General features: G+C 34.5%; 1 protein-coding gene across 7 annotated transcripts in view; it reads right to left on the bottom strand.

Annotated features, from left to right (window-relative positions):
• MTBP (MDM2 binding protein) overlaps positions 1-13,959 on the bottom strand; it is a 73,798-nt gene that overhangs the window by 8,479 nt on the left and 51,360 nt on the right. For 6 of the 7 annotated variants that reach the window (XR_009053892.1, XM_057736251.1, XM_057736253.1 and 3 more), the window contains 5 exons: positions 12,993-13,148; positions 10,149-10,244; positions 3,142-3,408; positions 1,319-1,568; positions 482-595 (listed from right to left, as the gene is read on the bottom strand). Coding sequence is in view for 6 of the 7 variants with exons in the window: in XM_057736251.1 (XP_057592234.1) it covers positions 482-595; positions 1,319-1,568; positions 3,142-3,408; positions 10,149-10,244; positions 12,993-13,148 (883 nt within the window). In the remaining variant the exon portion in view is untranslated. The remainder of the gene's footprint in view (positions 1-481; positions 596-1,318; positions 1,569-3,141; positions 3,409-10,148; positions 10,245-12,992; positions 13,149-13,959) is intronic. The other variant, XM_057736257.1, reaches the window with a different exon arrangement.

Genomic DNA, 13,959 nt, shown 5'->3' with positions numbered 1-13,959 from the left:
ATCAAGAACCCACATGGAACTGTGATTCAAGTCAGAAACTCTGAAAACAGGAGCTAACCTAACACCATCTAAGTTTTACAAATCTGTCATCTGAATGGCCAGTCTGTCCAGTGTCTTATAACGAGCTGATAATGGATCCAAAATTAGAAACTGGGTGTTTTGATACTCAGTCCAGCACCTTCATTCTATATTAAAATTACTTGAATAAACTGAATAAAGTTGAAGCTTATTATCAACTTAAGTCAAAGTCTTATTAGGGAAACACTGAGGATACTGGTTAAGGTATAGTTTTCTATAGAGGAGAACTAAAATCAAATAACTCAAATATAAAATGTTTTGACTCCAATTTTTCTACCTCTACTGAAAAAAATTTTGGCAATAAGCTATCAGTGTAAAAAATACTCAGTCAAAATTATCTTGTGTCAAATAGGAACATCAGAACATGATCTAGATCTCGCCATGTGTAGAGAAGACACTGTACCTTTAGATAGAACTTCGAGATCTCAAAGAGACGCTGGCTGCAAGCAGTGAAACATTCGTGAGTCTCAGTAATCCTGTGTTTCTTCAGGGTTTCAGTGACTACTTCTTTCAATATCTTGAACAGAACATAACATATGACTAACGTGTCTTGGAAAAGGTACAAAAAATGTTATTTTAGCTTTCGAGTTGAGTTCTGTATATCACACAACCATGTAGCTACGCTGAAGATAAATAAGCTCATTAAGACAAAAGCACTGAGAAGAAGAGAGATCTGAAACAGTGATGCGATCACACGTGTCCCAGGCTATCTGTCAGGAAGAGAGGACTGGAGTATCTGAAGAGAGGAATACATATCCTGAGTTCTAAATCGAATCTGAGTGTAAAAGGTATACACAGCAGGGATATGTAGGTATGTACTTATTTCTTATTATGGAAAATTTCAAACATTGTAAAGAATATTTTGTAACAAATTCTTATCTCGATATATCTATTACCACTTTCAAGAAGGATCAATTTGTGGCTATTTCTGTTTCTTTTACACCCCGCACTCACTTTCCCATTATTCTTCCTGCACTAAAATTTTTTTTTTCTTTTTTCTTTTGGCCATACCGTGCGGCTTGTGGGATCTCAGTTCCCCGATCAGGGACTGAATCCAAGCACAGCAGTGAAAGCCCAGAATCCTAACCACTAGGCCACCAAGGAATCCCCCTGAATTATTTTAAAGTAAATTCCAGATACCATTTCATTCATAAAATTTTTAGGCAAACATTTAAAATGAATCAAATAAAAAAACTTCTTCCCGTGCAGAAACTAGGAGAGTCAGGAAACAAATCTTTACCCGTGTGTGCTTCTGGGATCTTGATTCCTTACTGGACCTTGATACTTTTGATTCAGGCACACGTTTTTGATCTGAACTGGCCTTTGTAGTGACTTTGGGAGTTTCATTGCTAAGAACTGGAACAGATGGACAAGTCACAGGTAATGATCTCTCTGCCCGTGGCTTTCTGGATGTCACTGCATGATGACGGTGACTAATACTGCCACTTGTCTGAGAAAGGAGAGAATCTGAACTTTCAGATTTCACATGTCTATTGTGGGGGAAAATACAAAAAACACAGATTAAACCAATCAACAATGAGGTCCATTTTCTGTCCTAAATGTTACAACTATAACCACTGACATATAAATCCAAGAAAAGCAAACACAATTTCTTGCTACTACTGCCTTAAATAAGCAATCAACATCGTATTACACAGTTGCTCCTTTAGTTCTTCAAATGAGTGACTAGAACAGGGAAGGCAATGAGTAACATTCTAGGATTTCAGCTAACAGGAAAAGCAACTAGCAATATTACTGTCACCCTCCTCGTTAATTTACAATTTCTCACATAAATCAGGGATGGCACTCCAGGAGATGCTATTTATAGATTCAGTACTCATCTGTTAAGTATTTACACTTTTCTATTAAGATAATCTTGATGAAGAAACCATAATAACCATGCTTGCTGTAGCTATGCAAACTACCTGTGCAAAATAAATAAGCGTTGAAACAAATAAAAATAAAACTATATACGTGGCTCTTGTTTTGATCTTCCTAAAATGTTTAAATTTCCTTTTCCAAGAAAGGGTCTCATACTCTTCAATTCTGCTAACCCATAGGCCACAGTGTACTTTCTTCTCTGGAACACATACATATCAATCACAGTCAGAAATAAAAAATATTACTACAAAATAAAGTAGCCTAAATGTTAATGGATTTGCTTTTTAGCTTTACCAGGAGTAAAAAGTACCATGAATTTGTAGCCTTCATGAAAATAATTTGCTTATTTCATATCAGGGAAATAGTATCTAATATTTTTAACTGTTTAAAAGATTTGAAAGTTTCACTTTAAGATATTTGATACTTTTTTGAAAGTGTTACATAGAATAAGAATTTAAGGTTTGTTTTAGGTGTCAAAGACCTAAATTTGACAAAAGTTCTAAAGGTATATAAATTCAATAGAAATTACAGTGTTTATTTCATAAGCTTCTAATTTCTGTTCAAGTATTTGGATATTTTATTTAGCTAGCAAATAAAGTAGCTAGAAAAATCTCATTTTTAATGTATTATTCTGTAGGCTTTAAAGCTATATTTTACATGAAACAAGTTGTTTTAAAATGGTACCTCATGGGAATTCCCTGGTGGTCCAGTGGTTAGGACTCTGTGCTTTCACTGCTGCGGCCCAGGTTCAATCAAAAACGGTACCTCATGAAAGCCCTTGTTTAAGGGGCCAATGCAGGTAGGAAACAGTGTGAGGAGAGCTAACAGAAAAACTGCATCCCTAAACATCCTCTTCGACAGAGCAGCTCAGCTGCTTAATCTATGGGATAAGATTGCCAGTGTTCCACAGCTTAAAAACTTTACAATCCGTTGTGCTAATGGACTATATATTAGCATATAAAACCAGAAACAATGTGTTTTTCCCAAGTCATTTCTTTTTATAATTTATAAGCGTAATCATCAACTGCTCACAATACAAATACCATTCCTGGTATGAAAGAATTAATCTAAAATCGATACAGAAAGCAACTTAAAAATCTAAAAGATTAATATGAAAAAAAATTACCCTCAGACCAAAATACTTTCTGTCAATATACTATTTTTATGCACTTAATATATCACCTTTTGCGGGGATAAAGGCAATTCAGATCTTTTGATCTCCTTTTCACTCGGGAGACTTCAGTCCGGAGTTCACTTTGTAAAGCTTCTCCATCAGGGACACTTCCAGGCTCTGACAAAACTGCAGGAGACGGAAGTGGGCTCAGCACGGTAGGTACTGGAAAACTTTCTCTGGTGCATGTAGTCTGAGTTTCATAACGAATAAGACGAGACTGAAGTTCTGAAAATCCCCCATCTCTTTCTAATGCTTTTCGGTCATCCAAGCAATATCTAAACGAGAGAAAGATCTTTAAAATCAAAGACCCCACGGCAGCAATAGGCTTTTCCCTGCCAGTTAGCAAATAGCAAAACATTTACTTAAAAATTCTTATTAAACTTCCTAATAATTGTTGGGAGTTTGAATGAATGGCCGACTTCCCTCACAAGTTCAGTTTTCTCCAGCCTGCTACATGACATGGCAAAAGATTAAAAAAAATTCGAAGTACAATCTGATTCCTCTTTGACTGTTTCTGGGCAACAGATTAAGTTAATCCTCTGGCTTATTTTCAAACTAATACAGTTGCTGTTTTGATACTTTTAAAATCTCTACCAACCTCTGATTCTTCAGCATGGCTGATATATAACGATGTGAAATGCTGACTTCTGTTAGAAAGGGCAAATTCATTTTCAACACAAAGATGAACAGGGTATAAAGGCATTCTAAACTGGCTCACCAAACACAGCTCAGAACATTTTGAAATTTCCCTTTGAAACTCACTTCCACCTTATTGACTGAAAGACAAATTTTCCTTCAAACGCTTTGGCTGTCTGAGCATCTGGTTTCTAGCTAAATCTGATTTAAGACATCAATGAGATGTTTACTCAGTGAATGCTTCTGGACTTAAAGAAATCCCATGTTGTTAAGAACAACAAATAAGTGTATCAGGAAAATCACCTATGAGATGTATGACCTTTGAAAACCGTTCGCTTTCTCCCCTTCTACATTAAGGAAACACAAACGGTTTCACTTATACGATGATAGGACTAAAAACATTAAAACCTTTTGCTGTTATCTGTCCTCTTTACTTGTACAATTCTAAGAAGTTCCTTAAAGTCAGAACTTTGGGTCCATAAGCTTTTAGTGTAATGCTCAAGGAGTGTATCATTACCCCAACCTCTGATTGCCTGACAGAGGTTTTAAGGACTTTCTCTTTCCCTTGTGACACGTATTTAATTTCTAAGAGTATAGACTAGAGGGCCAGACTCCCTGGATTTAAATCCGGCTCTACCACTGTGTGAACATGGCCAAACTACTTAATTTTATCTATGCTACTGCTGCCTCATCTGCAAGATGAGATTCACAGCAGGTATCTCAAAGAGTTACTGTGAGGATTCCATGAATGGGTACACAAAGCACTCAGAATCAGTGCCTGGAACATGCAAGCAAAGCAGTTAATAAATATATGCTGCTGCTATCACCATCACCACCACCATCATCATCGGTCTTATTTTCTACCACAACAAATCTTATAGTATCCTGATGATACGTAGTAGAACCAGGATTCAGACCCAGGCTGGTGACTTCAGAGTCTGACTAACCAATTTAGTATGCTGTCTCCCATGTAAAGTGTAAAGGTCATCTTACTCAGGGGTCAACCCACGGCTGAACATTAGAATCATATGAAGTTTTTATGAAATGCTAATGCCCAGACTTTCTGATTTAATTGGTCTGGGGTTAGAATCAGTCTTGGACATTTTTCTAAAAAGCTAACTAGGTGATTCTAAAGTGTAGCTAGGACTGAAAAGTCTCTGATGTAACCCAACAGTTTAGTTTAACAGGGGAAAAAACTGAGCTCCTAAGTCAGACTGTTAACTGGTGGCAGAAAAGGGACTAGAACCTAGGTCTCTTAATTCTCTAACACTGTCTCCCTAGTCTGTTGTTTCATAAAACACATTTCATTAAAAATCAGCAGCAACCCTAAGGATTACTGATGAATCTTGTTTCTATCCTGGGCAACTGACAGAATCTAAAATACAACTAAGAACCATGAATGTTAAGGACACGTTCTAGGCCAGAGGAAATATAATCCCTGATCAGCCTTCAGGAAATTTTTGAGAGAAAAATAATGCATAGTTTGACTTCAAATGCACATTTTTTTCTACTCTAAGATTTTAATTCTAAGATGCAGATTTTTTTCTTCCAGTTTTAACATCTCTTGATCACAGCTGTTCATAATGTCATGCCTCCAATTATGTGCACTGTGCATGTTGACTTCAATTGCCATTTAAAATGTCTTCAAAGTGATGTTACTATGATTTGGCATCAAAACAAAAAGTGACTAAGTAAGAAAGGAACAGAAACAAGAGTAGCAGGGTGTGCATTTGCTGATAATGACATAAATATTCATGGTTGGATGAATGAGTACACTTCCATATTTTCTTACAAAATAATAACCAAATGTTTTATGTGTCCAAAGAAAGAAAAATACCTATCAGAAGATGAAGCTATCGTTGTTCTATAACTACAAAATAGGCAAGATACTGCCTAGCACTCACCAAGTAATGCCAATGAAGGCTAGAAAAGCTGCCAAATCTCTTGGAATAGATGGAAGAAAGTTAAAAGCAACAAAGAGGCTAGCTAGTGTGGCCAACTGACTGTCACAGTTCGACAGTGGAATTCAATTTGTTGTTAAAGAAAATGGTGCATCTTACAATCAATGGTATCTTACACTCCAGGACAGGAAAGATAAGTGAAAAGCAAGCCAACAGTGGGTAGATTTCATTTTGCCTTCAGTAAACACTGATTTGCACTTGAGCACTTTATATATTTCTTCCAAATATTCCTTATGTCTGAGTGGAGGAAGAGCTCAAGGACTCCAAAGGCTCACAGCAACGTAAGAAGAGAGAACTTTCTTTGCAGTTTCATAATTACTTTACAATTTCACTTGAATTTTGTTTCAAGTAGAAACATAATCTATGTTTAACATGAATAGGCCCCCACACTATACACCCAAATCTTTTTGGAAAAAACCATGTTTCTGTATTCACTGTGCTCACCTCCTGCAACTTTGCTAAGTTTGATCTGAATGGCCCCAGCTTAAGGAGGATAAATTTACAGGAAAGAAAATGGAGTCATGGCTAAATCTGTTTATTTGCTTATAAGGGCAGGCAATTTCACTTTTTAAACTCTTTAAATTCTTATTTCAACTGTTTTTTTCACACTCAGACAGACGTTTAATGTTGTTGCATGTATACATACACTGTTCCTTGTTATTGTTGAGTAATACTGCTTTGTATACATATACCAGTTTATTTAACTATTCTCCCAGTGATGTACACCTAAGGCTATTTCCAGTTTGGGGGTATTATGAAGACAACTGCTCTGTGGGTTCTTCTACAAGTCTTTTTGTGGTGTGACATTTTCATTTCTCTTAGGAAAATTCCTAGTATTGGAAATGCTGAGCCATGGGGTCTGAGTATGTTCAGTTTTATAAGAACCTGCCAAATCCTTTTCTGAAGTGGATAAATCATTTTATACTTCCACCAACAGTTTCTGATTGTTCCATATACTTGTCAACATTTATCAGTTTTCAATTTTAGCCATTCTGGTGGCTGCACAGAATTTTATTTTATGGATGTGTTATAATTTATTTAACCAACCCCCCCTACAGTTAGATATTATTTCCAGTGTTCCTTATTTTGGTAAATTACTGAGCAGCGCCCCCAGACAGGTTATAACAGGTTATACTCCAAACTGGCTTATTCATGCCACTTTATCACCAACATGATTTTATGGATGAAAAGGGTTCTCACTGTTGTTTCAACTTACATTCTTAATGTAAATTTGAAAAGCTGATTGATGAAGAAAACAATTTTTCATGTGTATTGGCCATAAGTATTTCCCGTTTCATAAAAATGGTTTAAGATGTTGCAAACTCTTCCATGGGGGCATTTATCTTATTTTCTTATTGATTTGTAAGCATTCTTTAATTATAAAGAAAATTTACATTCTCATTTATGTTAAAAAAATACTTTTTCCAGCTTAATCCTTACTTTTAATTGTGTTTCTGTTGATAACTGACACTGCTGTTTAAAAATTAGGACAAATCACTCCTTTCTTTTTTGATTTCTTCCTCTGCTAAAACGGATTTCCCCCTATATTTTATGCTAGTACTTAACTCTCAGTTTTCCCACTTTTAATTCTTAACACATCTGGGATTTATTTTGATATTTGGTGTGAACTAAGAATCATTTCAAACAGATTTATTTTTATTTGAATATTTAATCAGCGTTCTCACTATCTATGGAATATTTTTCTTTTGCCCTCTGATTTGAAATTCTTCTTCTATCAGATCAAATTCTCATGTATTCTTGTTTTTTCCTTGGAATTTCTACTTAGGTCCAGCCCCTCAGTATAATTATAATAGCTTTATAATAAAACTTCCTGGTAATATGATAAAATTTATCTCATTCTTCAAACAAAAGAGAGGAGACTTTTTATCAGATAAATTACAGAATTATTTCATCAAAAGGTTCAAAGTTGATAAGAACTGTATTAAATATTTACAAATATTTACAAAATTAACACCTTTATAACATGGAATCTTCCCAGAGAGAAACAAGGCATGTTTCCCCTAAGTAATCAACATTGCTTTTATGTCCTCTAATACATATTATTTGCAAATTTTCCCATTCTACATTTCTTATAAGAATACTTCTAATATTTATGATTCTATTTGCTATTTTGAATGGGATCATTTTCATCTTGTTAAAAATTGGACATGGCTAGTTTTGAGGAAAATTGGTGCCTTTATATGTATTTTATCACAGGCCACCTTACAAATTCTACTACTTCTAATAGTCTTTCAGGTCTCTTCTCCACAAAATAAAAAACAAATACAAAAAACCTTTTGGTATCCATTTTAATATATGTAACTCTTTTACACTCTTTAGTTTTCTTTATTTTAATTGATTGATCAGAACATACAGAAAAATGATTAAAAAGAAAAAAGTGGTGAGAACAGGTATGTTTTTCTTGCACCTGACTTTAATGGGGAATTTAACTTTGATGCTCAAAATTAAAGTAACCAAAAATTTTTTGCTTCTAGTATCAAATTTTACATAACTTTACATACTCTTTAAATAAATCTTATTTAAGCATAACAAGAAAACTAAATATTCCTAGAATGACCTGTTGTGTGACCTTCTGTATTTTCTCAATTGCCACTACCATTCATCCAATATGCCTAAGCTACAAACCTTCAGGAAATTCTTATCTCCTTTTTCATTCCCAACATCTACTTGGTCTCTTAAGTTCTTTAGATCTTAAGTTTGTATTCTCCTTCTTATTTTTACCGTCTTGATAGTATTTTAGTCCTTTTACATTTCCTGCTTAAAATACTTCAACTCAATTTATCAAAAGACAATGAGATTTCTTTCAATGGCAAAAACCCAAGCATATAAATTCATGAATTAAAAATAAAGGTCTTTTTTACTGCCTCAAAAATAAAGAACAGTCTCCCTCCCATGTCAACGATGATCTTCATGACTTCATGATTTGGTCTCATTATAGTTCAGTATACTTCTTAGACTTATTCAAAAACAAAAATGCGATTTCCTCTTCCTAGAATCTGTTCCTCTGTACTTCATTCCTCCCCCAGATCTTGCCTTTCTGGCCAAGTAAACTCTTCTTCATTCCTTCAAACTTAGTACAAATGTCCTCTTTGAAATTCTCTCAAATAGTTCCTGGTGTTTATTTGTTCCATACAGTGGGCAGAATTCAATACTGGTATTTTAACACTATTTATACCCTACTAAAATCATGTGTTTCTTTCTTTCTCCCCTACTAGGGTACAACATGTTTCTTAAGGGAAGAAGTAGTTGTCTTATAGTCTTCTGTATCTTTGGCCCCTGAGTGAAGGACTGTCAGTGAAGTATCCTTAAAGTTTGTGTGAAATAAAGACTAGGTTTACAAGACAACCAAAATAGTATGTTTCAACTGTTCACTGATAAAGTTGCTTCTTAGAAATTAAGGTAAAATCAAGTCCTTTTCTATTTTCATTTATGGAAAATCAATATAAAATAATGTTTTCCTTTAAAAATGTGAAATAGTTTGCAAATGAATCACTAAGGTCTTGCAAATTTAACCTAAAATACATTATAACCATCATTCTACTTCTTGTCCTGGTGAAAGCAGTAAATGTGCACATGACCTCCGAAAATGCTAATACCTCTAAGCAAGAGAATCCTTTGAAATTTTATTCATCTGGTCAATTAAAATTCCATGAAAATGTACATATAATTAACATGTTGCAAATGAGAATGCATTTCATCTAGTAGTTTCTGAGCAATTATAATGACCAGGGAATATTAACATGACCAGTAGTGTAAATATACATTTATAATGTAGGGACTAAAATAATTTTGACTAAAATATCTAGTAACTAGTAATACGATCTTTAAATGTCAAACTGATTAGTCATCAAATAACTTTTCTTCCAACAGAGACATTATTTGTGTATATACTGCTTTGTTTTTTGAGATTTTTATGACATACTTTCTCTTTGGTTCTCTATCTCAATTTATATCCTTTTATTACAGTCACTCTTCACATTCACATAAGATAAGCTACAACAACAATACACAGAAGGGCTTCCCTGGTGGTGCAGTGGTTAAGAATCCGCCTACCAATGCAGGGGACATGGGTTTGAGCCCTGGTCCGGGAAAAGAAGCCCTGTGCCACAACTACTGAGCCTGTGCTCTAGAGCCCGAGAGCCACAACTATTGAGCCCACATCCCACAGCTACTGAAGCCCACGTGCCTAGAGCCCGTGCTCCACAACAAGAGAAGCCACCACAATGAGAAGCCCGAGCACCACGACGAAGAGTAGCCCCCGCTCACGGCAACTAGAGAAAGCCCATGTGCAGCAACAAAGACCCAATGCAGCCAATAAATAAATAAATAAATAAATAAATTTATAAACAAACAAACAAAAAACACATAGAAGGATAAAGTGAAAATAAAAAACTCACTCAATTCCATGATAATGACATACTGAGGCTTTTTCAAAAGGTAAACCTCGAAGTTTACGAGGACTAAGTTCTGGTGTCAGGACAAAAGTCTTTTCCCTGAAACAAGAAGTTTTTCATTTGTATTTAAACTTTATTTAGTAACAAAGAGAAAGTTCAAGAAACTGTCTAAAGAAGGAAATCTGACTTTCTTCTCTATAACTGGATATCATATGGGATAAAGGAGGAAATGAAGTGAAGTTAAGCCTGTGGGTTTTGTCACTTACATTTTCTGTGTCCCAAGTTTCGGAAGTTATCATTTTACTTATTTCACAGAACTATTCTGAGGAATGGTTAAATCAAGAATAGAAAATCATTTGTCGTGGAAATTCAAGAAACAGCAGTATTCCTGAAGAATATTTTTTTCTTGGTGTAGTAAAATGTTTATGAATTTAGCTAAATTCTTTTTTCCAGGGGAATGATTAAAGTCAAACTCAAATCTTTAGTGACAAAAGAAGTATTTACTTCCTACTATACCACATGGGGAATCCAGATTTTTCTTTGCCTGGGAATGTAGTCATTTTGCTACTTTAAGAACCAGTCACCTTTTAAATATCAGAGGATATCAAGACGAACTGCTGATTTCAGTTCTTCTTCTGCAGTAGGTTTCCAATCAGCAGGTATGTTAGAACTAATCATGTGGCGAGCTTACATAAAGTATAAAATATTCATGCTCTACCCCTCCACACCCGGACCTGCAGGGGTACATCAAAATCTCAGGAAGAAGGCTCCTGCAATTAGGTTAAGCTCTCTGAGTTATTTTAATAAGTGCTCTCCTTCTCTGCCTGAGTTGGGAGGCACTGTTCTAATGAACTGAGTCATGTTCCTGAAGCTCAGAACAGGTTAGATGGGAATGGGAGAAGTATGCAAGTGGTCTTTACACAGTTAATAGGCAGAATGAAATACCAGGGACTTGAACTTGGAAGACTTAAAAATGGTATATAGGAAAACAAGTAGATAGCAGAGTACCAAGAATAAATTGGCTCTCACATTTTTCCTCCTTGGCTTTAGTAATGAAAACTGCCCCTATGCCACTGGAAATTATCTCAAGTACTAAGATAAGCATTTGAAATTATTACAGTAAAATGTAAGACATATGCAAGTCAATGAATCCTAAAAATCAGAATTTATATTCAATGCATCCATTTAAACAGTTCCGCATAAAGTAACACTAATAAATTGCAATCCCAGTATTTTGATGACTAACTATTAAAGTGAATAATTTTGTAATATAGAACTATTTAGGTACCTAGCATTTCTCTTTTTTCTTTTACCATGTTGTCTTCCATTTCTTATTTTAATCTCTCTCAGTAACTTTATTTTTGTTTAATTTTATTCACACCTTGTTCTTTCTACAGGTAACATTTTAATAAGTATGTATTTTGTCAGTGTTTAACATTTTCCTGGTGTATATATAGGAGTCACCCCTGTACTGTGTTTAACTTAATACTGCATTCCGGGTGGTTCCTTGCACGCGTAAATATTTAATAAAAGTCCACAGGTCCTCGATGCATCACCATGAAAGCTCATCCTTCAACTTTAATAGAAGATACATTTGATAATGACACAGTTCTTCACTAACATCAAGGAATTATATCAAACTCCCCTAAATGAATCACTGGTAAACTACACAAAGGATTAATAGCATCTCCCCCAGACATTGCAGCTACAGAGACATTCTGGTCAAAAAGAGTACAACCTACATAATTCAGTTTTGGCAAACCCATCTGACTCTGCTGGTTCATGCTTAATGATCTGGAAGGATAGTAATGCAATAACTAAACAGATGAAAATGTGTATATAGTTCTTCCCTTTCTAGATTCCCACAAAAAAGGTTATCAATCCCTCAAAGCTATGCGAAAAGGAAAATTACTCTAAAATCACACAATTTTTATGTCATTAAGATCATTAAGTCATTAAGACTCTAAGTTATTAAGATCCTCATGTTTTCAAAGTTACTCCCCATCTCTCTCTCTAGTGAACACGCACATGCAAGCACTATGCTTTAACACTATTTTTGAAAGAGAACAATCTTCAAATAAATCCTTTCCAAAATTAACCCTTAAATTCAATATTTGCCAAAACAACTTCGTAAAAGTAACCAAAATGTTCTATAATTTTTAAGGTCCTTTGGAAGGTTCTCAGAATAATGGATTAACAAAAAGAAATTGGGGTAGTGAACAAATTATTCAAATCTCACAAGTATTTGATGTCATAATGTTATCTGTAATTAAGCCAACTTCAATATCATCCTGAATTTATTAACTAATAACTTAGTGGAAGTTGACTTGGAAGTCAAATTAGTTGTAAATTATTCCTGTAGACACCGAGTTCTTACTTGGTAATGGTATCGTTTCAAAAGCATTTGTATTACACTTCCCCATTCTCTTCAGGTGAAAGGCTGTCCTTTTCGCTATTAGGCATAACTGACAATGTCATGATAAGTAGTGGTAAAATCAAAACTAGAGATTACTACAGAATTTTTAAAAACATTTGCAAGTGAAATTATGCTTTTTTCTTAAAACGTATTGCCATCTGTATACAAAGTAGAAGCTGACGTGTCTAGGAAATATGCTGAGGTTGCTGTTATTATTCCTGTTTCCCTTATATTCAATACTACAAAACAGTAGTACATTTGTCTAAGGTAAAATGTGAGGATTAAGGCCAATTGATAAACACTGGGCTCAAACTTGTAGATTTTGTCAAAGTGGAACAGAGCATCAATTAACTGGAGAAATGAGATGTGATGTGTTTTTAAAATGATTCCTTAAAAAAAAATTAATTGGAAATTATAAGTTTATAACTTACCCTTTTTGAATCTGTAAAGGCTGAAGGTCTCCAATTGGTAATCCATCTGAGGTAAAGAATTTCAGCAATTCTTTAGCATCCAATAACGTGATTGAATCCCGTGGACCCTCTTTATGGCCCAGCAACTGTTCAGACGAACGAGACAAGGAACCAGTTCTGAGAAAAAAATGTTACATAGGTTTATTAAAAGTGGATTAGAATTCACCATGGTCAGGAAAAGCTGCTATAAGCTTTTTAAAAAGCTTGAAAAAAAAAAAAAAAAGGAAGATCTACACGTTTAAGAAAGAAAATAAAGTAAAATCTTTGCAAATCCTCTAGTATCAAAGTATATTTTTAAAAATCTGTAGGTCACAGTAAAACTTGCAGTTACCATGTCAACAATGCTACTACTTAACTAAAAGAAATATAGGACATAAATATGAATTGAGGTGAAAAGATGGCGGTGAAGTAGAGGGACGTGGAATGCATCCCTCTCCACAGATGCATTGGGAAGAAATATAATTATATTCTTCATAAATGATAGCATGATTATTTAGTAGTGTGAAGTCAACAATTCTATAAAATTTAAATCTAAACTCTCTTGTATGTTCCAAAGCCCCACAATATTGTAAATTTTGAGGGCAGAGACTGAATGTTCCAATTTTCTATGAACTTGAAAGATTACTTGAAGCACAACCATGAAATGAGATGGTAATCAGAAATTTCTCCAAGGTCTCTTCTAACCATGATTATGACATTATGAATAAGCACTGAATCATTATTACACCTGAAATACATGCAGGACTTTATACTTCTCAAACTATTTTACATACAATATACGCTTAGTCCTCACAAATTTCTTTGAAAGAGACAAGATAGGTCTTATCTCAAAATGAAATACCTGAAAATGAGAATTTTGTAAAAGTCTTATCATACCAAGCCTAAAAAACAATCATTATTTCTACTTTTCATACAAAGACATTAACAC

Source organism: Hippopotamus amphibius, chromosome 5 (genome assembly GCF_030028045.1).
Source record: "Hippopotamus amphibius kiboko isolate mHipAmp2 chromosome 5, mHipAmp2.hap2, whole genome shotgun sequence".
NCBI lineage: Eukaryota > Metazoa > Chordata > Mammalia > Artiodactyla > Hippopotamidae > Hippopotamus > Hippopotamus amphibius.
The sequence above is the reverse complement of the archived record's forward strand: the minus strand, read 5'-3'. Positions and strand labels throughout refer to the sequence as shown.